The sequence below is a fragment of the Triplophysa dalaica genome, chromosome 6 (genome assembly GCF_015846415.1).
Source record: "Triplophysa dalaica isolate WHDGS20190420 chromosome 6, ASM1584641v1, whole genome shotgun sequence".
In the NCBI taxonomy this organism is placed as follows: domain Eukaryota; kingdom Metazoa; phylum Chordata; class Actinopteri; order Cypriniformes; family Nemacheilidae; genus Triplophysa; species Triplophysa dalaica.
Genome location: NC_079547.1, coordinates 19,754,818 through 19,780,995, shown reverse-complemented (window position 1 = coordinate 19,780,995; position 26,178 = coordinate 19,754,818). Strand labels below are relative to the sequence as shown.

The 26,178-nt window shown below is 37.6% G+C and overlaps 1 protein-coding gene across 2 annotated transcripts in view; it reads right to left on the bottom strand.

Moving 5' to 3' along the window:
* The window catches only part of srgap3 (SLIT-ROBO Rho GTPase activating protein 3), a 70,500-nt gene that overhangs the window by 14,926 nt on the left and 29,396 nt on the right, over positions 1-26,178 (bottom strand). The window contains exons 5-16 of one of the 2 annotated variants that reach the window (XM_056750317.1): positions 20,362-20,547; positions 17,961-18,089; positions 14,426-14,647; positions 14,171-14,272; positions 11,116-11,313; positions 9,841-9,925; positions 7,081-7,108; positions 5,551-5,653; positions 3,588-3,648; positions 2,922-2,999; positions 1,642-1,776; positions 1,256-1,361 (exon numbers count right to left, since the gene is read on the bottom strand). In XM_056750317.1, the coding sequence (XP_056606295.1) occupies positions 1,256-1,361; positions 1,642-1,776; positions 2,922-2,999; positions 3,588-3,648; positions 5,551-5,653; positions 7,081-7,108; positions 9,841-9,925; positions 11,116-11,313; positions 14,171-14,272; positions 14,426-14,647; positions 17,961-18,089; positions 20,362-20,547 (1,433 nt within the window). Of the gene's footprint in view, positions 1-1,255; positions 1,362-1,641; positions 1,777-2,921; positions 3,000-3,587; positions 3,649-4,900; positions 4,932-5,550; positions 5,654-7,080; positions 7,109-9,840; positions 9,926-11,115; positions 11,314-14,170; positions 14,273-14,425; positions 14,648-17,960; positions 18,090-20,361; positions 20,548-26,178 lie in introns of both variants that reach the window. The other variant, XM_056750319.1, reaches the window with a different exon arrangement.

Here is a 26,178-nt window from a genome sequence, read left to right as displayed (position 1 = left end):
TGTATCTTGTATTCGCAAATGAAGTGATTACTTGAATAAATTAATTTACAAGCCAACTGGACAGCAACGCCTTTTAATCCACTAACCGAAGCCAATTTTGAATTGCATTGGACACGTTTTAGATCCTGGGCGGAAGGAATGTTTGGGAAACCTATTTGGAAAATCTGATTGGTGCCCACTTCCCCTTAAACTTCAAATCTGTCTCTTACACTTCACATACAGTATCTAATTTCAGCTGCCTGTTTCAATACATCCATCCGTAACTCTGTCCTAGGGAATTCATCTTTGTGCACAGTGCATTATCTTTCAATAGAGCTGAACTCATTCAGTCCCTCATTGGATGTTCTTCTGAATGCTCTAATGAGTCACAGTTGCGAGAGCTGTAGACATGAAAAAAAATGAAGGGGGGAATTCATATAGAAAACTTCAAATTTTTGTCCGGTCGGGCCGGTGGCGAGGAAGCATCAATAAAAGGCTAGCAAAAGGGGACCGGTGAAGTACAGAGTTAATATCCTCCAAAGCAGTCCTTGACAGACAGGGTCATAAATTAGCCTGGAATTGAGGGGGGGTGTTGAATGGCGCTTTGTAAACAACTTATGACTTTGCTTGTGAGTGCTTCTATTCATAAATGCTGATTTGCTAGATTTATAGTCTTAAAACAGAGATAATTTTGAGGCCGTGTCATAAAATTACATATTAGAATTTAAAGGGCTCATTGGATTAAACGTTTAAGTGCTATAATTGGGTGCTCAATGCATCTACCAACTCAAAAACAGGAACCCAGTAAGTTTGTTTCGGTGTTCCTTTCCCTGCAAGCATTTGAGAAATTGAGCAGTTCAGATTTCGTGCCTGTTGTGACATAGAGGGAGGCTCTCCTTATACTGTTTCCGCCCCTTAATCTACACAATTCCGAACGAAACGAAACTAACCACAGAGGAGTTCAGGAAATATCATATAGCTAAGCGACTGTCCTGGCAGTACTACGTTTGTGTTGATACACCGGACGGAAGGGGGTGGGGTGCGCTGTAACTCATTATCATTTAAAGAGACATACACCGAAACGGGTTGCTGTGAGCATAGCTATTTTTAACGAGGCAAAACGGTTTTGTTTACACAGCCATTGAGTTTTTTTAAGACATTTCATGAAGACCCTAATAAATCCTACCAACTAGTTGAAAGTGCTCATCCGATGAGTCTTTTAAGCGTATATAAAGTATATCACCTTGATGCGAAGCAGTTGAAATATAAAGCTTACTGATTTAGGAATGCAAACAGGTATCTCATGACGATGATGACGGTACGGGGAAGGGTGACCACTATTTGCTGGATGTGGTGAGCTCTCTCCACCGACAATTCGAGCTCTGAAACGAGAAAGAAACATCAACAATCGTACGATATACAAAGAACACAAAGTCAATATTGCCTATGACCTCCACAGCAAGACTGAATACTTTTTATATTTTCGTGCACACTGCCAAATTACTTTGCCAAGTAGAAAGAAAACAAATCAAAGATAAAGTCAGCCAGCAATAAGGCCATACAACAAATCACAAAACAGCTATCTCTGGTCTCATATCAGGCCGGAACACGGCGGTGATATTTTGACCTATATTAAATGCTGGAGATGAAGGCAACACTCACTGACGGTGGACATGAGATCTAAGAAGCGTTCCTTAGGGAAGAGGGGGTTCTCCAGGCCTCTAAAGTAGAGCTTCAGAACACCTGCCACTGAGTTAATGTCGTGATCGCTCTGATCATCCACCAGTGGATCTTCGCCTGAAATACATGGTTATAAAATGTAAGGTGGCTGCTGGAGAACACGACCATTATTCACAATGATTGTTATGGAAACAAGAGCTGAATTGATGGCAAACTTCTGTATGAAGCTACTATGCTTCCATGACATGAGATGTAAAAATATCACATTTTTATGAATATGCAGTATTGATATAAATATTTAAATTTATTTATTTAGCACATGCTTACAAAATATTAATGGAATTGAAGTTAATATAATGCAAGCAGTCTTCCAGTGACACAACACCGCTTCGGTGGCAGGGAACCAAAACCCCAATGATGAATCAATGGAGTAAAAAACTTGGTAGAAACTAACGCTACTTTTTAGTGTGTTGACAAAATGTTTGTATGCTCTCCCACTTTAAGTCATTTTGCTAAAAAGTGTCTGCCAAATGAATAAATGTAAATATAAATGTGAAACCAGTCTCAGCCGGGGGGGCAGTTCTCCTCTAAAATCGTACATATTCGATAACATCTTAAAGATATTTGATTAACAATTTATGTCGATAATGAAAACCTCTGTTGGTTTTATTTTACATCTACAAAGTCGTCTATACTTTAGTACAGCGGTTCTCAACGATTTTGACTTAAGTACCCCTTCGTATGATTTTTTTCAACCTAAGTACCCCTTGACCAGACAATAACATTTTAGTTTAAAATACAGTGAATTGAGAATCAAAATCTAAATGTATTCATTTATTTTTATGCATCTTTGTGTGGTCCTTATAATATAAAAATACTATTATCATAATTTATTGATTTTCATTATTTATTCCTAAATATCAGTTTCTCTAATGTACCCACTGCTTTAGTATACACTACAGTAACGCAAAAACATTATTTAGCCTTTTACAACACATAAAATAAATACATGCAACGAGTAAGAAAGGGTATCAGACTATATTAGGTTTGAATTTGCAAATATCACTCAATCTATCCATCTATCTATTTGTTTAACAGGAGAGCTTCTTACAGTACATCAAACCCTGCTGTCATATTTAATCTCCCACCGAAATTTACACCGTGTGTTCTCAATAAACATCAGATGTGCGGAAGAGACAAATTCACATTTTGAAGAACACAAAGAGCAAAGCATAATTACTGTTTCTCTTGAAGCGACTAACCTCTCTCGAAGGAGTTTTTAATATCGTTCACTTCCACCTGAGATCCAGGAACTCGGAATATGCCTTGCTGTTGCAGCCCTGACAGGGGAAAATAAAAAGAAGGCGCAAACTTGTCAGGGTTTGACATCGCATTATTTCAGCCGCACGGCTTTCAGGCAATCAGAAAACAACCTTTTTTTGACTCGGCCTGTTTTTTTGGGACAGGTGGCTTTTGTTAGAGGGGTTTTAATCATTAGCAATAGATATACTGAAATAAAAATAAGCTACAGCAGATCACGCTGATCCCTGTTATAAGTCGTTTTGTCTTTACTTGACATCTGTAAAATCCTATAGTCTTATAACCAGCAGGCCGTAAATTATAAATCACCAAAGCATGTTTTACAGCCAAACTGATGTCATTCCTTCAATTTACTGATTTGAGTTTTACCCTGACAGATGGACTTTATATGAAACTATTTGCAGAGCGTCACGGGATCACTAAAACGTACAACAGATGAGTTCTTATTCAGATCAGCATCTGTGTCTGTTTCAGGTTCAGTCTGTAGGGCCATCTCTGAATGACAAGAGCTCCTGTTGTTTTTTGAGAGCTCTCTAATGGTTTCCAGTAGATTTCAAGTCAGCACGTTCAGCGGAAATCAATTAGTGACCTTTCCTTGAACCTCTTACCGTATAGATTAATGTACCGAACGCAGCTCTCCACCACTACAGGAATGGGTTGACCTGAATCCTGAAAGACAACAAGTATTACACAATGGTATCAATTTTCGAGCAGTGCTTGAAAGTCTAATGGTCTCTAATGATTAATAAACACATACTGAACGATAAATATATATTTACCCTTACGAAATTTACCATGGTTTAACTACAGTTAAAACCAAAAGACCATGGTTACTGTAGTAAAACAATGGTTATCACAAAATAAAAACCACAGTAAACAATGGTTACTGTAGTAAAACCAAGTAATCAATACACCAAAAAAACATGGTTACTACACTAGTACCACAAAAAAACATGCTTAATTTTCATAAGGGTATGTAACATCTGAAAATGTGTCATTAATGTATAAAGGTGCCCGAAGTAATATTGTCTTTATTTGTTTGTGTTTGCTATTCTGCTTTAAAGATGTAAGGGACGGTTCACCCAAAAATGAAAATTTGTTATCATTTATTCACCCTCTTGTCATTTCAAACATGTATGACTTTCTTTCTTCTGCAGAACACACGTCTATTGTTCGGACACAAAACTAATGCAAGTCAATGGGTACCGCCGTTATTCGGTTTCCAACATTCTTCAAAATATCTTCTTTTGTGATTTAAATGACAAGAAGGTGAGTATACATTGACAGAATTTTCATTTTCAGGTACACTTTAATCCCAGTGTAACATACAGGCACAATTGTAGGTAAGCCATTTATAGGTTATTTTCCCCAAAAAATTGGAACCCTGTGGTTTTGGGACTTTAAAACAAACTTTGTTTGAGCATCCAGTGCGATACAACACCATTGGCTCAATTAATAGTGTTTGTTTGTCAAAACTTTCTGTTTGTCTAACCAATGACACACTGTTAGGAAAACTCATTCTGTGATGGAGAAAATACATACTTCCGCTTTGTGAGCAATTAACTTTCAACTTTTAAAGAGAAATTTATTTAGAGCACCTTCAAACAACAGGAATGTGTTTTACAATTTCAATAGCTTTAAAAACAAACATTGAGTAGTCGTTTTAGTAGAGAATAAAGCAAAGCATTAAGCATATCTTTCCTCAAGAGCAAACAAAAACATTAGAGGTTCAGTCAGGGTTGGAGCAGGACTATAATTATTAGAAACATTTCTGCTACTCACACAAGGTCAATACAGAACACTTTTGCGGTTTGTTTTTGAACTCTTGGGGAAAGAGGCGATGACGTGCCATTGAAGGGAATGCATTACAGTGCTATATGACAAAAAAAGACAGTCCATGCCTGGCCCTATTCTAAAGTACCTGGTTGCGGGTACGAGCATTCCGTCTTCCCCTAGGACAAAAGCAGCGTAGAGCAGAGCAGCGTGAAAAGAGTTGAGAGATTCACAGTTAGAGAGGAAGTGACTACAGAATCGCCATGGAGACGACAGTGTCGCCGTGGTGACTGGGTAGAATAGCATTAGGGCAGCTGCTGGAATGGCTTTAGATGCAGCAAAGGGAGGCGTGAGGAGAACATGATGTCCCTTTAGTTCATTATTTTATACTTTTAAATATATGGCGCTAGCAACGCCAAGGTCATGTGTTCAATCCCAGGGGAGTGCATATACTCAGAAACAATGTGTAGTATAATGCAATCCAAGTTGATTTGGATGAAGGCGACTGCCAAATGCATAAATGTAAATGTACAGTATCTTTAAACCAGTTCTAAAATTAGTCAAGCACTCAAATGCATAAATGAAGTATTTTATTTTGAAACTACTTAAGCGGGGGGCATCACATGCCACCCTTTTTATCTGCATCATGGCCACCTGGTGAAAAAGACTGAATGAAATTAACAGGAGCAGGTAGAGTGCGTGAGGGCATGAGTCAGGGGTAGGAAAAGTTCAGAGACAGAGCTTGTGTCAGCTATCCCTCCAGCCCACTAGGGGCGCCACAGTCGGTTATTAAACTACCTTAATGAAACTCTCCATATTGCCGTTAAACAGCTTATGGTTATAGATGGAGCGAGGCCTCGGTTTCCGAAATTTCTGTGGTTTTGGGGGAAGGGTCGGGGGTCTGAAGAATAAAGATGGTTAGGTGGAACAAAAATGAGGACATAAACAAACGTAAAATTATACATCCTGTATTATATTCCGTAGCAAAATTTCATTGTGATATCTATGCACTCATTCTTTTAAGTACTAACTTATGTCTCAGCAGAGGTAAAAGCCTATAATAAGGGGGTTTAAATAAGCAACAGGCATTAATTGTTGTTTCTAATTACATCCTAATGCGTTTGACCTCAAATTAACAAATACCAACTGCGGGGAGTTTTCTACTCCCTGAAGGTGCCACAATTGGCCCCCTATTAAAACATTTAGCTATGGAAACATAATCGCTGTTGTGACAGGCTGGTCAATTTAATCATACTGGAAAATGAAATGGCTCAGTACTATGGCTGTAAACATGAGGGCATAGCATATGCTGTTGTTTATATTTGCCTATTATTAACATTAACAAGATGGAAGGTCGTTTTCAGTGGAAATCAATGCCACATTGAAAAATATCCAAAGGCAACAATCCTAAAAACAGATCTCAAACATTTACTTCCTCACTAGTTCAGGTCTGAAAAGCATGATCAACAAATGTGTGAATGCAAATCGTTTCATTCATTAAAACATTACGTTTTAAAATGTCATCATTCATATCCATAACCCAATGCAAATGTGTTGCATTCTCAGCGCCCCCACAAGGGGCAGTAGTTTGACCATTAGCATAAATGCATTAGAAAGTTTAGATCAAATATTACTTCTTGAACATGTTTTTTTGAACAAGTTTTCTTGAACATGATTTATAGGCTTCATGGTGCAGTCATCTGAAGGACACTCTATCGCCCCCTTGAGTATTTTGAGGTTTGTTACCGCCACAGTGATGCAAGTACACTTGCAATGCATAAGTCAAGCAATCACAGTTGTGTTATACGTGTGTATATCAAGTCCATGAAGCCCATCTTTTATGAGCATCATGGACTTGACATTTCAAAATAAAGGCCTTATGAACATACATCTGAACAGTGGTGTGTGTCAACCAACTGAGAGGTAAGAACGGGTGCAGATGTGAAAATGATGCTCTGCATCTGTTTATCATGAAATTAGTATCCTCAGCATTATTTGACTGTCTGAGGACATTCTGGACGAGCCAGCGTGAGCTTTTGAGCGTGAGTCCTTGCCAGTGACAGCTTGAGGACAAACCTCTATCTGACCGTTGTGCAATATCTCTGTGGGCTGCCAAACTTTTATTTGTCCTTTTTGGGTTTTACTATGGCTTGTTATGGGTTTATGAGTTGTTTTATCAGCTAAAGTCGCAGCAAATGGACTAAAATGGATTTTTCCAAGTACAAAATAACAAAAATATCACACAGCTCTATAAAAGCCTTCCTGATTTTAAGTCAGTTCATGAGGGGGAAGGAGAAATGCGGGAATCTTAATTCACATCAATCTTACCTTGTAGTTCCACATTCGGCTCTTTCTCCTGGAAATGAGATAGAAAAGAGGGCGGAGTCAGAAACAGCATTATTAGTATGATCTCATGCAGGGCGTTCTAAAGCTCAGTCGGATTGCACTGACAGCTATGGTGAGAGTGGCCAGCCCCATTGAAGGAGAGATGAATGGCCGAGCAGCCACACTGCGACTGAGACAAAGAAGAGCACTGGTCACCGTAGAAACCTCGGAAGGACCCTGTGGGGTGTCAGACGGATCACAGAAGGGACCTTAATAAGCGTGTGTGTACGTGTTTTTATGTGTATGTGTATGAGAAAAGTAAGTGTGGGTGTGGGGGGATTACTTCACACACTGGCAACAATGACTGACGTTTGTGACGGCTCACTAAATCCTTTTTATCAATCTCAATCTACCCAAAAGGGTCCCCTGCTATCAATACGATGAAAACAGTGGACAACGTACAACCCCACAAACCAAAATACGCAGGACATTCACAAAAATGTATCAGAATATTAACATCAGTTTTTCAGAGCCAAATTTTAACAAGATTTTTGGAACAAAATACGATTTTAGTGATGCTAGGCCACCCAATGTTGAATGTTGTGGCTGGTGAGGCAGTGATGGGTGTTGATATACAGTTGCTTAGGTGTTCAGAGTGGTGTCAAAGGTGTTGCTATGTGGTTACTAGGGTGTTCTTTAGGGTTGCTTAGAATGCTGTTAGGTTGTTGATCACCATCTTTGGTCAAAAATATAGAAGTTGAAAATGTAGATTGAAGTATCAAGCGTCCAAGTACTATGCATTCTGTATGTCAAAAATATAGCATGATTTTCTGCATTTATGGTTTTAGAATATAGAATATTCCCCCTCATGCAAATCTCAAGCATTTCCACCACCGAATATATGGGATTTTTTGCTGTTTTGTCAACACCTGGCAAAATAGGTTGGGAAAAGTAGACACATATTTCTTTAACAAGCCAAGCAATTTGAAGAATATGTTGTGTCCCTTGCACAGTGAGGGATCATTAACATGAGAAAACGTGAAAAATAGTACTAGTAAAATGTGTATAATAATGCTACAATTCAAAAATATTTTACCATTCTATTTATCCGAAAAACATAAAAACATGGCATTGGAAGAATAAAACAGTCTTTGGACAATTACTCAAGACAGGAGGTTAAAAGCCAAAGTAAAGCTGTAATTTTATGCGGCGCTATACAATGACAATAAAGGCTTCCGATCTAACTAAACACAAGAGTCTGCTCACTCTCAGTCATTACCAATCCAGCCAAAAACACCCAAATTACCATCTCGAAAGCACCTGGCCATGTCTCCACATAATGCAAACAAAGCTCTCCGTCTGATTCTGAAGCGTCATGTAATGAGGTGGAACTACAGATGTGTCTACATAGGGTCTGCAGCAATGTGAAGTGGCCCTCAAATCATTTCATTTCATTAAATCTGCATATCAAATGAAGTGGTTCCAGTCTGCGTAATATGCTTGCCCTCTAGAATCACTCCAATCACTAATATACCCTTTTGTCCGGACAGCTGAAGGGTTAAAAAAAGATTCAGAGCCCATTCACATTTCTGTGAAATCTCTTTTTTAAGACACTTCGGTTATGCAGATGCTTGGAGCACATTCGTGATACTCATTTAAATGTCCATTTAAGCCAGGTGGCTGGTGCCGTGGCAACCCTTGATAACATTAAAAGATGTGCCAAACTAATTGGCTTAATGGATCTAGGATCAATTAGGTGAAAAATTAAAAACATGGGCGGAACCTGCTGCAACCGTATGTGCCAAACTCGTGTAAATGCACCACAGACACACACACCTGAGCTCCAAATCGCTTTGTGTGTGTGATGTTAATCAGCCAATGATGTCAAGAGTAAATGAGCACACGGAGACTGGTGAGGGTTGGAGAGCAGGACTGGTCAACGATCGTATTAGTGGATGGCTGGACTCAGCTGTGCCATCCCACAGCATGTCGCCATTAGATTGGGAGCAACCGCACATGCAGCTGCCGAAATACGCCCCCTCAGGTGCTGCCGGCTGATTGATTGGGCGTAAACTGCCCGTAACCGAAGAGACAAGAGGCCTTGTGGGAAATGTGGCCGTGAAAGCAGGGTCTCTATAATGATCTGACAAACACATGATTCACGCTTAAAGGAACACTTTGGGTATTTTTACAATATTGTCTGTGGACCCCATCTGTGCAATTCTGTCAATTACCAAACACAATAATTATCGGTCTATTGCTCAGCTTCCAAAAATGGCTGAAATAAAAATACGTAAAGTGTTAATGCACTTTATGATTATGAATAACAATTTCTATCATCTTAAAGGGACAGTTCACCCAAAAATTTTGATTCATGTCATTCCAAACCTGTATGCCGTTTTTTCTTCTGCCAAACACAAAATAATATATTTTGAAGAATGTTGGTAACCAAACAACATTGGACAACATTAACTTCCATTGTATGGACACAAAACCACTATGACATTTCTCAAAATATCTTCTTGTTTCTTTTCCTTTTTTTGGTAAACTACCCCCACTTTGGGTAAACTTTTTTCGTGTGCTTTATTATAAAATAATGCATAACTACTAATGTTCATTAGCAACAAATTCCTGTTTTGCATCCAACTGAGAACAAAGTTTCATCCAGACAGTTTCATTCCAGACACTTAACATGCTGGCAATGCTGACGCTTACAATTTCCACAGAACGGAGAGAAGCTTATTTAATAAAGGGACTGCTCACCTTCCCCCAGGGTCTGCTTCAGCAGGTCATGCTTGGCCTGCAGTTTAATGATGAGGTTGCTGCCGTTCAGGTACTCCTTGAATTTCTGCGGAAACAGATAAAGGCGTCAATGAGCTAATGATTTTAATAGGATGTGACTGAAACAGTGGACTGACGTCTGCTGCGGGCAACAGAGAACAGATTTCGTCGTACTTTGCACGCCACAAATTTAATCTGTTTCAATTGGAGGATTTAATTTCCGTCTCATTGGCGAGGCATGGGTGCTGTCGCCAATGTTTTGAGGCTTCGTGTGTGATGCGTTTGGACAGATAGATAGAATAGGATGGGTAGACTTTCATATCGGTACGCGCAGGTGATGAGAACCACGTAATAAAAGATTAACAGATAGCTCAGGGATCCTGGAGACCAGGTCCCCAAGAGTCTCTATAAAAAGAAGATATGAGAATCTTATCAAACAAACTTTGAAGTAACTACTGTGTTCCGAAACCTTATAAAATGCCTACAAAGTCTCAAAAGATAGGATCTTAATTGTGAGTAATATAGACATGGAAACAAATAAGATCTGCATTTCTAGATTTATTTTGGCTATTCCAGTCGTTTGAGGAATTTTAACAAAATCAAACCTCAGGAGTGAAAGTCCTCCAACAGCATTGTGACTGACATCATGACAAGAGGTCATCACATAACTTTTTCTAAATACATGTACAAATATGACTATAAATGAATATAAATGAATATAAATATTGTATTGCTTAACAGTGAATATTAACTTTTTTCTTTGCTGTATTTGAGGTCTGAAAAAATACAAAGCATCTTTTCTGTTATATTGATCGTTGTCTCCAGTGTTCATTTTCTGCAGAAATATTTCTTGGGAGAAATATAGTTAGTTGTTCACAGAATTAAACAAAAATGTTCATTTTACTTAATCACATACATCAGCCAATAATCGGTATTGCCTTATTTTATGATCAGGGACGATATATCCTGTCAATCAAAAGAGGACAAAAAAATCCGATGAATTTGTGCCAGGTCAATAGAAAATGTTCAGAAACATCACCAGTTTGATGTTAAATATTTATCGTCATTATATGAATAAATAACATATTAAGAAAGTTAAGAAATATTAATTCAATCTTCAGATTCGGTATCGGCAGGTTTCACGCTGAATTATCGGCTATCTGTGTCGGTGGAGAAATGTTATTAATATTCATATACTGTCATAAAGAACTACATAAAGTCTCGTTGGTTATTGGCTGAAAAAATAAGACCACTCACAGTGAAGTAGAAGACTTCCGTCTCCTGCTGATTGGCTCTTCTCTTTGCGATGTTTAACTTGCTCATGTAGCTCTCGGAAGCCACCGATTTAATGGACTCTGTGGAGCGGCTGTGCTGAAAGGCGTCTGACACATCAAAGTCCTCCACCGTCAGCATGTCTTGTAAGGTCTGCATGGTGGCATCCAGGGTCTTGCGTACCTAATTTAAACACAGCGGGGATGAGCCGAAAAAGAGGCCAGTGTGAACTTTGGAGTGAAGGTTATATTTAACTTTCTTAAAGTTTGACAGTGACACACTGTAAATGACTTTGCGATGGTACAAAAATGTTTCAAACATACAACTCTGACTGAGATCACCTACTTACATCAGCATATATTTTATATAAGTTGTAGATTTTTTTATTATAACTTTGTGGAATATAGTTTTGTTTTTTAAAACATGTAGCACTTTTAAATTACATTTTCTGTGCCCACATTCGCTTGAAAAGCACATAATAACACGTAATAACAGGCACTTGCCATATTAAAACCCACAATGCGATCTTAAGAACATTGAGATATAAAAACTATTATTATAGAAATATTAAACTTCCATACAAGTATAACAGACAAATAAAGATTGTGATAAATGTGCTTCACTGTAACATCTGCAATAACACCGTGTCATTTTCTTACATGTAAGCTAACAGCATTAAATATGTTGCTGCTTCTCTTCATATAAAACCAGATTCCTGGAATGTTTATGCAGGTAAAGCTTTTACAACCTTTGAGTGAGGAACAGCTCAGACAAAACAAAACAAATGTGAGCAGAGCCATTTAAAAAAGTCATTGATTCCAAATCACAAGTGACCTTTTAGCAAATACTGCAGTGCCGAATACCCCAAGCAATCCCCAATGATCTTTTCGAGGTCGGATTCCATTCGACCCTGGGTTTAAAGATCACTCACAGCAATGTCTGAAATGAGGATTGTGTGAATGCTATAGGGACCCGTGTGTAAATTGGCCGTGGGCGCCGGCTGCGTGGCTCACAAATTAATGTGGCACATTCCCTTCATGACACAAAATCATCCATTACAAGCTGGTTATGAGACGCAAAATGATAAGGGCAAGATGAAGTCATCAATACACACAGACGGCAGCTATTATAAAATCCATTAGCACCTGCATACACTTAGTTGCTCGGTAATGTGCCCGAGTTGTATTCTGCTCTCTAAAGACACCGAATTACCCTCACCAAAGCCTAAACATGGAGATAACTGTTTAATCCCTAAAGAAACACACAGTTACCAGATGAAAATTCTAAAAATACACTCTGAGTTCCCAGGAAAGACAGACTAAATTGCAATGAGTGTGATTGCTAGTCTGAAGTATTCTCTGGAGCGCTTCAAAACAGCAGAGAAGAAATGTGCGCGATTACAGCTGAGGGCTCGATGAGCGCTAAACACTCTCTGCAGTCTTATGAGTTAAACCCAAAAAAGTTTGACGGCTTATTAAAGTGAGCAGGTGTAGCATCCATATGTGTAAATGAAGCTGTACAGTTTCTGAAGCAATTGGTTCCAACAGTGGGATATGTAAATTGTACAGTACTGAGATATTAAAGCAAAATCTGTTAGGTAAATTTAAATAAAACATTTTTATGTAAAATATCTGGGCGCGTATTCATGAAAAATCTTAGTGCAAAGAGTTGCTCCTAGTGACAAATTCTTAGTGTCTGTTCAGACCAAACGCGACTTGCGCCAATGAATCGCGCGTAGTTAGACGCTTAAACATTTTGACTTTACTCGCTTCATTCGCGCGTCAAATTCGCTTCATTCGCACGTCCAATTTATTTAACTACAGATGTGAAATCGCGTCATGGGAGGGGCTTCTGCTACTCGCGCCGCAAGTAGGTCTATAGCGTCTTTGCATTGACTTAACATGTAAATCACTCGCGCAATTCACGTTTGGTCTGAACACAACATCAGATATGTGGGCGTTTCCCCTTAGAATTACAGAAAAGATTCTAGTAAAGAAAAAAAGTAATTCACAAACCATCTTAACCCTTAAAAGTTAAGGGTCAAAAAGTTTACGAGTTGCGAGAAGGACTTTTAAGAGACTTAGAGTTACTTTAGCAGAAGAGAAAATGGATGAAACACAAAAAGTAAGAAGAAATTGTAAAAAGTGCTATAAAATAAAATTACATTGAATTGAATTACAGAGAGTTTATAAGACGCAACACATTAGATCGTGCAGGGTTTATGTTTGTGACCGATCCTATTAGAGACACGCTAACATCTCCAAGACAGCGCAGAAAGGACCAGAAATAGAAGAAATCACTGCATTAACATATATAGCAACTGCAGAAATGCAGCTATGCAGAGATGATTTGATTCTGTCGTAACCTTCTTTGGTGATCACAAAAACAATTACAGCACTTAAGGAAACGTATTGTGTCACTGTTCATTTTCTATCAAATACGTTGACATTATTTAGATTTTATTAAAATAAAATATATACATACTATATATACAGTCTGTGTACTGCGTGTATATGATGCGGTAAAATAGGAAAAATACATGTGCAATTTCAAACTAATGACCCTATACCTAAAAGCGTTCTTTGTCCTTCATGGTCACCCAACCAATCACAGTTTTTAAAATACTGTGTCATTCATAGCAATGGGGTCAGCCCCGCCTTCTCAATAAATATTAAAGTTTTTGTCTTTTTCTTGCTCAAAGTTTCTCTTAGGTTGGTCCTGAAAAGATTTTAAGCTAAGACACCTACACAGAAGTATTATTTTTGTTTAAGCTACATAAAGAGCTTTCTTAGAGGATTCTTAGAAGCTTTCCGTGTGTTTTATTGTGCTGTGTTTTATTTTAAATGTAAAAAAGTGTTAAATAATCATGATCTTAGTACTGGTCAAAACAATCATGTTTATACTTTTTTTGTCATAATCGGACGGCATTACTAAAAATCGCACAACATTTCACCATCAGTTTAATACTAGCTCAACTAAGTATGCTTAATATTTTCGATGCAAACAACCTAGTGTCTGATCGCTCTCAGTAGGTACCAACCTCTTCGTTCTCGATCTTGAGCGTGGCCAGTCGGGACTGTAGCTGGTGGTAACGCATCAGTAGTTCTGTCTGCACTGGTTGCTGGGCACTCACCTGGCACACCTGGGATGCACCGAAGAAAATACACAGCAATAGCATCGTCAGTTGTTATGATCTATATCAGGTGTCTGCAGTCAGTCTGCGGTTTTACAGTACACATGAATTAGATCATTCTATTTTAAGATGATATTGGAGACACAAGTTGAAGTTCGATACCTCATCTCCCATGTGTGGCAGGAACTCAAAGCGCATTGGTGGGCAAAAGACCTGATTGTACATATCCATGATCTTGTGCTTATCATTGCGTGGGTCCAGGTTGTCTACAGCGTTCTCGATGATGTCCAGACCCTCGTGACGGGAGGTCTCCAGGTTATACTCAGCAGACAAGTACGTCCTAAATGTCCGTGCCAAGCTAGCGTGATATCCGAGGTCACAGCACTGTAAAAATGAGGACAGGAGAGATGAGACACATTTCACAGCGAACCTGTCTGACATTTAGATGAACAAAACGCAATCATTATCTCGGTGAAGGTTGGTTAAACTAAACTTTATTTGCAAAATATGTTTCCATGGTGATGCCTATTTTTAGCGCTCACACGACTTCACAATTTCACATTCTCTCAGGGCGAACTGTACAACAGGTAGCATCTCCTGAGTGTGGATGGTGGTGTCATAAAATTGACATGATCTAAATTTGTGAATAAGAGCCTGACGAGAAATTAGATCTTCTATGTCTATAGTTAGAAACACAAGCACAGTGGGATATCTTAGCTAATTGGTTTACCTGCTTAACAAATGTCCAACTAACCTCTTTTAGCAATGTAGAGCCAGTTTAAAACCTATGTGAACCATTAGGATGTGGCACTTATCTCTACTGTTTAACTGTTAAACTATAGGAAGCCTAAAAGGGTTTGCATCCAAACACAAGATGGTCAAGTCCTTAAGCATAGACTAGATGGCATTACAAGGCAGCTGGAGACAATGTGTTTCTTTAGAAATGTAATCTTTAAATGTCATTACATTCAAGTGTGTGCGTGTGTGTACAGCATATACTGTACAAAGCAATGCTACGCTCATCTCAATTGTTGATACTCATCTGTCCCTATTTTTTTAATTTACAGAAACGTATTTGGTGGCATAAAAAACTGTGAAAACGAACAATTGTCAAGCATTGAAATCAGTTAAAAAAAGTTGATCATCATTTTAATCACAAAGCTCTACTGGTTCAAGTTGTCTAGGTCACTTTGGAGAATGTTCTTAATGTTACATTGTTCAGATCAAGTTTTAAAAGCAAAAAGATGAAGTCCCACTTTTAAAGAAACATAGAGCTTAAAAGGACCTCCAGTTATTTTGGAAAAAAATTATTGAGAGCATGCGAAAGCTCACCCAAATTTTCACTTAAAAAGTCCAACCATTTAAAAGATGGCAAGTGTCAGTAACAGGAGGAAACAAAGAGGAAAAAACAAATTGCACTACAATGAAAGAAATATAAATATTAACTGCACAATATCACATTCTTGTTGCATGTTTAAATAAATGCACTGTTAATGTTTCAATGTACTTAAAAGCACAGTATCGCACAGTATTTGCACCGCAATATGCACACTTTACACACAACACTTTGTGTGTCTTCCAGCAGTAGCATGGGTGGTCACATTTTTTGGACCAGCAGGCTTAACCTGAATTTTTCTGGTACAAGGTAACCTGGAACCCTAATACACCACAGCAGCCCACATGTACCACATGAATTTTTATATATACAGTGGTGACTATAGAAAGTTCTGTGAGTTTGGGTTTAGAGGTTTTAACCAATTAGCGGTTTTAAAGACAAACCCATGTTTACATTGGCTATGGCAGTGAGTCGGTAAAAATATGTTTTCCTTTTCTTTTTTAACCTGTACAACCATGCAAAACAGTTTTTCGCCTCAATGAAATTACAGCGTATAGCAACTACTTAAATGATTGTGTGATGGTATTTCAATACCTGACATGCAAACTGTAACTGAACGGTTCTGTGCAAAAAAAAAGTAAATAAAACGTATCATCTTGGGGTCCTGCATAGTACTACAAAATGCTAAGTGAGAAAGACTTGGCTGTGTTGCATCGTGAATAGTATAAATATTGAACGAACATATTGTACATATATAAAAAGCTGCAAAAAAAGAATGCATCCACTAACAATCATTTTAGGTGCTTATCTACAGCAGCGATTCCCAAACTTTTTCATTCCAGGACCCACCTAGACAGGTATAAACTACCACCAAAATAAAATGGTGGAAATATGGGGAGAAAATACACATTCATAATCTATAAGTAGAAGAGTTTTTATTTTCCCTAAATAGAATAAATAAAAAAAAAGCTGCAATGTCGAATTATATCTAATGATAAAATATAAAAAGCTATTATTGCCAGTCATTAAATGGACTAAACAGTTTATTGGTGTGTCGTTCAAAAGCCAAGTGACTTTCCACGACCCACCTCATGCCACTGTGCGACCCACAAGTGGGTCTTAACCCACAGTTTGAAAACCCCTGATAAACAGTATAGTTTCTTCTCCATTTCGTTTTGTTTTATAATGTGTGTGTGTTCTTAATCTGCCATAGGATATCATTGCATATTGACGGACAGCAATGTGACAACACACTTTGCATCTCTCAGCAAAAAGCCACAGAGGTTTGGTTTTGATTTACAGCACACATACTACTGTAATTCTAACATGACAGCAAAGATGATCCAACAGAGTAAATACTTCAGTACACTGCACATCACTGCATACTTTCCTAGCTTTAGCAGATTTTTCACAGTATAATATCTGCTGTTTGATATCTGTAACAGTTAAACTAATGCCTGTTGACAAACATCCGACAAAACAACTAATACGAAGAAAAATCTGAAACGGAATCTCCCAATTATCTGTTGTGTTTCTCCTAAACAGAAATGAGAAATAATCAGGGAACAAATAATCCCTGTGAACCGGAAGTTCCGATTGTTTTTACTTCTGTATTTTGACGAATTTTCGAGTGAAATGTAATTTTGAATGAGAAAAATAGTGGGTGTGGCTTTCGTCTTTCTTCGCTATTTGATTGGATCTATAAAAACAGCAGTTGCAAGTGGCAGCAGACTGACAGTTGAAGGGGAGGAGTTAACGGATGCTTCGCCCAACCCGTCTAACATACATCATCTAAGATGGATAGTCATTACAGGACATAAGTGCATTTCAGATTTTAACTAAAGATTCATTTTTAAAAGAGAATGACCCACATTGATAAACAATTTGCAATAAATGTGCAAAGTTTCATGATAAAATAGGAATTTAATGGACTTGATTATTCTTCCCAAACGTATCAAGCAATAACATTTTTCCATCGCTTATTTGCAGTTAAGTTAGCCAATTAAATGCTCATCTTTTAGATCTGACAAAAATAATTCTACATGGCACAGTAACAGTCTTATAGGCATTTTGCTACTGAATAAAACCAGATTAGGTGACAGTAATGGAGATTATGAGTAATAAATCAATAAACACGAAATAACATGGAAAGAGGAATAAAATCAAATTCACAAACAATTACACTCTAGAAAATGCAAAGCAAACATTTCGACAATGCATCCAAGGCAAACCATGTTAGAACACACAAAGAGGGCAACAGATGGAGTTGAGCCCTCAGCAGTTCAACAGTGTTAAGACAACACGTTTAAACACCCCTGCTAATACACACAAATAAACACGTGACTCATTTCACATACTCACATCAATCATATCCGAAACGTCATGGATGTAATATTTCGCCACAACGGCATTGGTGGCTGCCAGGTTCAATAAATAGTCATTGCGAGCTTTTGTGCATTTCAGTTTGTTCTCCGAGTACTTGGCTTGCCTCTGAAAGACATAGACAAAAAAGAGAAAATTATATTAAGATATTATCTGTTTTCACAAACAGATTTTGATGTGACAAAAGCAAAAGCTTTCCTGTAGCTCAGTGGTTAGAGCATGGTTCTAGCAACGCCAAGATCATGGGTTCGATCCAAGGGATTGCACATACTCTGATAAAAATGTATAGTATCATGCAATGTAAGTCGCTTTCGATAAAAATATATGAATTAGCAGAGAAAATAAAAGCGTTTGCCAAATGCGTAAATGTATGTAAATGACTATATGGGGTAAGTTGTTTTTGGGTGAGCGGTCCCTTTAAATAAATTACTGTACATGTTATTTGAATAGATTTTCAGCATAAATTTAAACTTCATAATAATGAAACATACATACATGTAAAATAAAACAAAAGCATTTATTTACATGTAGTAAATGAAAAATTATAAAAACACGTAAATATGCAATGAAGCATACACAACTAAAAAATATAGTGTAAAGACATAAAGCATGAATAATTATATATCGCTTTCAAGCTTTTGATGAATATTAACAGAACATACAGACTGAGTCTCATCTACTGATAAGTTCCAGATGGGTCCTGCTGAATTTTTCAACAAAACACAGGAACACTCAAAGCAGACAGCTGCTGTAGTACCATTAATAACGCTGCCCAGCTGACAGCTACATGATTGTTTTGACTAAACAAAATATTTAAAGGAAGAACAAACATGTAAGTACTAACATATTTGATCACTGATCAAATGAGTTGAGTTTCACGCGATTACACAATTACTGTTAGACAAGACATGTCATATTCTGAATCATATTAAATGTATGTCCACTTGATTGGATATCAAACCGTAATATTAGATTGCTTAGTATATTAGATATTATAGTTTATCAAGGTCATTAGGGTTGCCTGCTGGGTGTATTAAGATCATGCAAGCCTGCAGAATCAGGTCATGCGGCAGAGACACACACAGAGAGCATCCATGACTATGGTGGTTATAAATAGTGTGAGGCTGAGCGACTTTCATGCCAATATCTCTACGCATTGCAGGCAGAAAACAAAGGAAGATAGAAAAACGTGATAAATTCCTCCTATGATAAAACAATTCATATATATTTATTTATAGATATTTTATACGGTGCTGCAGTCACTAATAACTAGCTTCAACTGTAGAGCTTGTTATGAATTAGCATGAATTAAGGGATTTATAGCTGAAGTCAGTGACCTGAAATGTTGAATCTGGTGTGTGTGATTACCCAGCCATTCAGACTCCAGGCTGTCTATGGTCTCACTGACCTCATTGTCCATTCTTAGATAAATCTCAGAACAAACTCGTTTTTGTAACCGTCCATCAGGTTCATTCAAACTTTACTTTCAAACTTTACTGTGTGCATTACTTTAGGGGATCTGAGAAGAGAACAACTATTCACTGCTTTTTGAACTATAGCCACTTAAGGATCATCCTGAGGACCATTTTCCACTAGTTATGTGTTACGACTCTGGCATTACACTGAAAACATTTTTGGAGTAAAAATGGCAGATTCCGTTATCTCACTAAAGGCTAAAATACACTACGAGACTTTGGCTCAGATTTTGCCCAGATTTTCAATCTGGATTTTTTGCAGAAAGTCTTTGCCAGTCTGCAGATTTGATCAGTTTGTGTATTTCTATATGAAACTTTCAAAAAGTCTGCAAGTGTGTGATGTCTAGTTAAAAAAAAATCTGTTCAGATTTTACAAGTTTTGTAGTGTATTCCAGCCACAACACTAATTCAAAGTGATAGTTTATAACAAAATGGAAATTCTCATCATTTATTAACCCACTCGTCATTTTTAACCTGTATGTTTGGACAACAATGCTCACGACACATGCTCACAAATTTTTATGTTAAATTTCTTGACTTTGTTTTCTTCAAAATACAGTAATTGTCTTACATTTCATGTCACATTGATAACAAGGTACACTAGTTTAAAAAAAAAAATTGTGGCGGTTGCTTGATCAATACATTGTGCCACAAGAACCCTTAACCAGATGCCCCGGGGCCAATGTAAAACTCCTTTCAATATGATTAATGATAATGGACATAAACTTCAACTTCAAAGTCATGATGTGATAGACATCATTTGAGAGCCTGTCTGACCCTCCCTTGTATAGACCCACTTGAAATAACGTTATCTTTGTCTTAAAGAGTCTTAATCATACTTAAGACTGTTTTTAAAGAAAATAGCATGGCATTATGAGCCTGGCAGCTCAGGAGAGCGTTCTCACCTTTTCCTTCATCTTCTCAATCTTTCTGACAGAGCTGCGGCGCTGGGGTCGGTCCTCGTGGCGCAGGAGGTTGACGTTGAGGTCTCCAGACTTGCTAAATTGCTTCTCTTCTTGTTTCTCAGCCTCCTTTAGCTTGCTCTCCGCGCTGATGCTCTCCGTGTGATACATGTGATACGTCTTCATCACCTGGAGGAGAGAAGGTGCACAGGATGATGAATAACGCAAGTTAAGCTCGAGTTACCGCGAGTCATTCCATCGCATTCATTCAGGATCAGCATTCATAATTGAGATATGACTCAGATGAGCTTGCTAAGTGGACGGCTCATTCAGAAAGTGATTACTTGTGTTGAATATTTTGTTAATCAGTTCTGTCGCTGCACTGTTTAGCTCTCACCCACAACATCTTATTATCATCAAATATTGTCTAAACTGATAGTCTGGCATTTCATGCATTTACATGTACATTGCAATTGCATTTATGCAAAACACTTTGCGACTTACAGTATTGAACATTATTCAATAATGTTTTGGATATTTGCATTGCCGGGGGGCTGTTTTATATGAAAATGTCTTTAAAGGCATATGGTATCATTTCTGCTCCACAAGCAGCACCAAATGGAAAATAATGATTATTTCCTAGCGTAAGTATTTTAAATATTTGAACATAAAAGATATGTAAACTGTAAACACATGTTGGTTCTTTTATACTACATGGAACCAAATCCTGAATTATAATGTTTCATATTTTATTATGAATGTAAATGTTACTCTGTGTTGTGGCAATAACACTAGGTTTCGGTTTAATGTTCACCAACAAACGAAAATGTTGAACAGAAATGTTGTTTTCACATTTGCAAGACAGTCTATGCTTTGATCACGAAGAGGAAAAATCTCAATGAAATGATCTCCAAGAGTTGCATTCCAGGGCAGCGTTACAGTTCAACGTCAAAGAGACTCAGTTGTATTCCCATCAGCACAACAGAAGCAGGCCACCTCATGAATATGCATGAGAGTATAAACTTGGCACCAGAATTACCCATAATCCTCTTTTCCACTACAACTCCAAGGCTCCCATTCAGACTCAAGAAGACACAGAGCACTGAACTAACAGTGGGTGACAAACACAAATCACAAGCTTGAAATGAATAAGAATTCAATCAAAACCATTTGCTTAAAATCGCATTTAAATTAAGGATGGGTTGAGATGGTCGACTAGTCATCCAATAACTGTTAGCCTAGTTTTTTTATGGGTAGGTGATTTGAACAGAAGCATTTACCATCATTTATAAACCTCATGGTAGGTCTGTCTTTAACAGTTTAAGGTATGGGTAAAAATCAATTCCCCTAATGGGATTTTAACTTCCGGAACCCGTCCGTTGCGCTCTATTGGAAATTTGTCAACACAGGAAAGAAAACTGCCCTCTTCATGCCTGTTCATGGCGACCATAAGACAGATTTGACTAACTGTTTGGGGAACCCATTAACAATAGAATGGAGACAGACATGGGCAGGGAAACGGAGAATGAGAGAAGTGAAATGAGAGAGGGACCGGTGCCCTGCTTTATTCTTATCCCCATAGCCTGCAGACGCCTGTCTGAATTTTTTTTTTCAATAAAATGCTTATTAAATCTGCCAGCCTGCAGGCGTCCACTGACTTCTCTTCAGGACTGACCCTGACACTAATGTGCATACAACTCAGCATTTTGACTATCACTTTACACACACAGATCATCACTTTATACCAAAGGTTGTTGAGTGCATCCACAGGATGGCACTGTACTATATATTCAATCGGCCAATAAGGTATTTTGTAATATATACAATTTGTGAGACTTTGTGGTCTATATTTTTAGCATAATATATTAAAAATGATGAACAACGAAAAAGCCGAAAAAATGAATCATACCAAACTATGCAATGATCAGATTATAGGTTTTCGAATGTTATCCAAGCAAATATTTAAACCGCATATTATGTTCCACCTTTTAGCAATAGCTTACCAATTCGATGGACTTTTACGCCAACATTATGACTTTAGGTCTGTTTAACAATATTAATGTTAAATCAAATTTAATTTACAGTTTTATTACTTCCATAAAGGGAAAATAAATGAGACAGAATATAACCCATATTTATAAAAAAAAAAACATATCACTCAATATACATTTACCCAGAATTCCAAATTAACTTATTCCAAACACAACATCTTGTTGGAAGTTTCTACAAAGACTTTTTTTATATGAATTGCACACATCATTTATATCTGTAAGACTAAAGATGCCCTTTTTAAAAAAAAAATCCATCAAACCATTTTTCCCTTATTTTTAACTAGACCATCAGTCCTGTTCTTTAAAATAATACAAGATCTTCTTATTATATAGTACACAGGATCCGGACCCAACGTCCCTAATAATTCCTGTTTCCTCAAACCCATTAGGAAGAGGATGCAAAGTCTAATTCTCAGAGAAGCGCTGGCTGTGTCTTGCCTCAGGACGGATCACCAGCCCTTTAACAAGGTCTGGTAAACATTCACAGATGTGAGAGACGTCCAACAGCTAACCAATGCCAGGACTTGTGTACTCTCCTGATTCACATGTAGTTGTTTAAATAACGTAGCTGTTAAAAGGATGATTAAACATCAGTGTTCTATGCCTCATGCTACATCAATGACATTACATCCAAATATTCAAAAAAATCCTCACTGACAGCAACATATGTATGTACCTTCATATCCATAAGGATATTTTGACCACCATTTTATCATTTTCAATCACATTCTTTGTATCCCTCAGCATAATCTCTTCTCACTTGTGGCAGAAGAATACCCTGTTCACAAAACCCACCATGAATGAAAATCATAGCTGCCCAGTAAAACTAAGGGAGTGCCTTCTGTTCATTGACTTGACAGGATCTACGTTCTCTAGCACCAAAGAAAAACTAGGTTAGCACTCAGCACCTCCTATAGCTGTCAACCATCAACTCATAGCCCTAGACGAGAACACATCAAAGGCAAATATTTACAAGCAGGTTCGATGGACATGCCTGGCAAATCTCCAGCAACACAATCCTATTACAGACATGGTGAGGTGAGGTGAGATGACCTGAGCTTTGAAGAACAATGTTAGGGCAAGATTGACATTAGATACAGCAGTGGAAGCTATTGCAATATGCACGCTAATGTTCAAAACTTAAGGGTCACTTGACTACTAAACTACGTTTTTGTGATCTTAAATGAATTTCTTTCATTAAAGACATAAAAAAATTATGGAAAACTTGGGACAAATAATGAAGAAAAACTAGTCCTGTTAAGCGAAAAATTTAAAGTTACATTTGTGTTTAATTTTAGGGTGAACTGTCCCTTTAAGTTTCACCGGACGTCTTACCTACATTTCAAAGAAAAAATCCCATTTTCAAATAAACAACCAATATTCCAATGCAGTTTTGCTTTGATTTATTCACAAGCAAAAACCGCTGAGCAGTCACCCTCCACAAATGAACAAGCATTGCGGTACTTTCAATAACAAAATACATAGCCATACCTCGACTTCCTGTAGCTTTCATCAGATTAATCTGGATGAAAAATCATTTTTGTATTCCTCATCAGGAAATCAAGGCCCATCTATCAGACTAATACACAAACACAGCTGCACCGCAGTGCAAATATTACACTTTGTGAGTCGGGGCAGCAGAATCTTTACATTCATATTTCTTATAGCCCATTCCGAACACATAATACCAAGCACAGGAAGGAGGTAAATGGATCAATACTTGAGGCTCTCAGCATCAATTGTTATGGTCTATAGTTCAAGAACAGCTGATCGTTGAGCACAAAGTATGTTGGCTACTCAGAAACCTATTCTTTTAAAGTCTATTTATTCCATTACCGACAAAGTTTACAAAGGCATAAGTGGTCAACCAATATTTATAAATCATTGTAGTCAAGGGCCAATAAATATGATATTAATCTAACTAAAAGGCATTGTTATTGAGCAATATTTATCTCAGAATTGCCAAATATTATCAGCAGAATTTTTGGTCAATGTTGATCAATAGGTCTATTAAAAGGATATGCTTTGATTTTAGTTCAACTTAATTTGTAAACCATACAGAGTTTATACTCCACATTTCATTGTCTACTTAACCTAGAAACAACACAGAAATAATTCCTAACCCCAATGAGGCAGAACGTAATAACATGGATCATTCTGCAGGGATTCAGTTTAGCGACACAGTCTATTTGAAGGGAAGAGAGGAGAAAGGAGGGCTAGCAGAGGAAGGATAATGATCCTCTCCCATGTCTTCTTCAGCGATACATTAAATTGCCTGTCAGTAACCTTGAAACACACCAGCATCACAGAGGCAGAACTAAAACGCATATGTGTGTATTTATGGGAAGAAACAGTATCTACCTGAATTATAAGCATTGTGTCTTCCCTCGTAAGGTTTTTAAGAAGGGTTGTAAGACTCTTTTACGGAAGGGGGTAAATGTGTAACGTGCCATACATGATTTATTACAGTAGGATGACCAGAAATTAAATTACTTGCAGACGCAGTAAAACGATGACAGGAAATAAGGAGAAGTAAAAACCAGATGGCTGGTGAGCAGGACACTATTCAGGCAGTTGTCAAATACATAAAATGTGCGCTGACACAGTGCTTAAATGTCCAAACCATTCCTAATGCACACACGACCAAGAAAATGATCTAGATTTGTGTCAGATTTTCATCAAGGTCCTTTGGACCCCCTAAGAAGAGAAAATTTGTTTTGGGTTCCCTCGTCACACCGTAACATTTGCGAGAAAATACATGGAGTCATGCAAAATGTGCCTCAAAGAAACATCAACAATTTCTAGGAACTCCCATTTTTAGGTGTAGGGCTCAATTTTAAATATATATTTTTGCACAGAATGTTATAATTAACAAATGAAAATCAAGTTGATGATAGGAAGCTATTTATCTTTGCATAAGTTACAAACAAGCTTGTAAAATATTTAATTATTTATTTAATATTATGTACCTCAAGGTCTAAAGTAGCTATCTAATAAGTGAAATAATGTGCAGTACATACATTCAGATTGTTATTATCACAAAACAACACCCTTTATCTCCCTACCAGGATAACAACCAGCTGAATGTACAAACATTATCGTTTACATATGGGATTAATAATATACATGGGTTCTACCAATTCACCAATAGCAGACAGGGGAAATGTTCATGAAACCTCAAAATACATTGAAACTGGGATTAGTTCCATTCCAGACTTTAAACGGATGAAGCATGCTGTTATGCTACCTGCAAAGAGATGCTTGGGGACATCTGGAATAGGACAAGAAATAGAGATGTGTGACAAATTTCTCTCTGATGCCCCATCATGAGTGACAACATTAATCTCAGCCTGCTCTTCTGCACTTTGGATTACATCCAGGGCAAAGGATCCAAAGAAAAACGCCTTTTAAGGCCAATAGATTTTTTTTACAATCAAAATACTACTAAAAATAAAAACTTTATTAAATCAAAATAATTGATGTTGTTGTTGTAAAAGAGAGTATAGATTATGTAAGAAATCTGAAACAGATGTACTATTGTACTGGAATCTTACAAACAGACCACGTTTGATTGTATCATCTATCACATAGTCCAGATATAATGTAAACTGATCAAGTTGCAATCTGATCTCAGGAAGAGGTTTAAAAAGCACACAAGAAAGACGCAACTGTAAAGAAGATGATTGTTTAGGCCACATGCTCCTTTCAAACGGAACCGCGTCAGCACAGCGACTTGACATCCCCACCAAGGGCCAAATGGGTCATATCA